At 57.6% G+C, this 1,072-nt stretch overlaps 1 protein-coding gene across 1 annotated transcript in view; it reads left to right on the top strand.

Moving 5' to 3' along the window:
- Positions 1 to 1,072, top strand: part of TMF1 (TATA element modulatory factor 1) — a 31,740-nt gene that overhangs the window by 762 nt on the left and 29,906 nt on the right. The window contains exon 2 of the mRNA XM_010862028.1: positions 1 to 72. Within this exon, the coding sequence (XP_010860330.1) occupies positions 1 to 72 (72 nt within the window). The remainder of the gene's footprint in view (positions 73 to 1,072) is intronic.

Below are 1,072 nucleotides of genomic sequence, written 5' to 3'. Positions count from 1 at the left end.
TTGACAGGGTCCTGGACATCCAGGAAGAGGAGCCGAGCGCTTGGGCCGAGACCATTCCGTACGGAGAGCCAGGTAAGGGCGCGAGCGGCGGCGTCCCTCTATCCCGCGGGCGTCTCTCAAGAGGCCAACAGGTGAAGGGGGGGCGGGGGGCGGGGGGCCGGCCTCCTGCCTGTCGCTGAGCGACGGACTCCTGCGCGTCCTAGCCCCCAGCACGGCCCCGAACGCTGCTTTGGCCTCTCAGTTGAGCTTTGCTGTGGTCCCGACGGAAAACCCAGCCCCGGGGTCCCTCCTTTCTTGTGGCCCCGGGTTGGGGGCTGACGGGGACCCGATTCCGTGCGAGTGGCCCCGCGCCCTCGCTCCACAGACCACGGAGCACAGTCCCCTCTCCCCCTCCCCCGAGCCCCGGAGGAGAACCCAGTATCGAAATCGGTCCATAGCGACGGGAAGAACAGTCGCAAACACTTGGCGAGCAGTGCGAGTTCGCAAGCGCTTCCTGTTCTCTGTTATGACCGTCTCTCCTGGGACGGCTCCTCGGGTTCAGGTGCTGCCCTGAGTGTGGTACCGAGACGCGCGGTCACTTCCTCTCGGCCACTCCACCAGGGGGAGGGTCCGTGGGGGCGCGCCCGGCGGTTGCGGCTTGCTGCGCAGTCTAGTCCATCAGAGTCCGGTCTCTTTCTCTGAGACCTTGGGCTTTATCTTTCAGGGATCTTCAGTTGTTTTTGGCGTTAAGTCTAAGGAACAGTTTATCCTTTTGGTGTGTGGCGTGAAGATTGGCCCCTCTTTCGGAGTGTGAATCTCTAAGAGAAAGAATAAATTATTCCTGACTACTTCTTTCTGGTTTGTTTCTAATTTTACGTAATTGAGAAGTCAGGACCTAAATTTGAGGTACCTCATTTTAAGATGGTTTGGCTCAAGTGTTTATGTCATCATCCTGTTAACTTCAGTCCTGAATATTCATTGGAAGGACTGATGCTGAAGCTGAAACTTCAATATTTTGGCCACCTGATGCGAAGAACTGACTCACTGGAAAAGACCCTGATGCTGGGAAAGACTGAAGGCGAGAGGAGAAGGG

Source organism: Bison bison, unplaced genomic scaffold, assembly GCF_000754665.1.
Source record: "Bison bison bison isolate TAMUID 2011002044 unplaced genomic scaffold, Bison_UMD1.0 scf7180017864474, whole genome shotgun sequence".
NCBI classification, from domain to species: Eukaryota; Metazoa; Chordata; class Mammalia; order Artiodactyla; family Bovidae; genus Bison; species Bison bison.
Note: the sequence above shows the minus strand (reverse complement) of the source record. Positions and strands in the feature narration are given on the sequence as shown.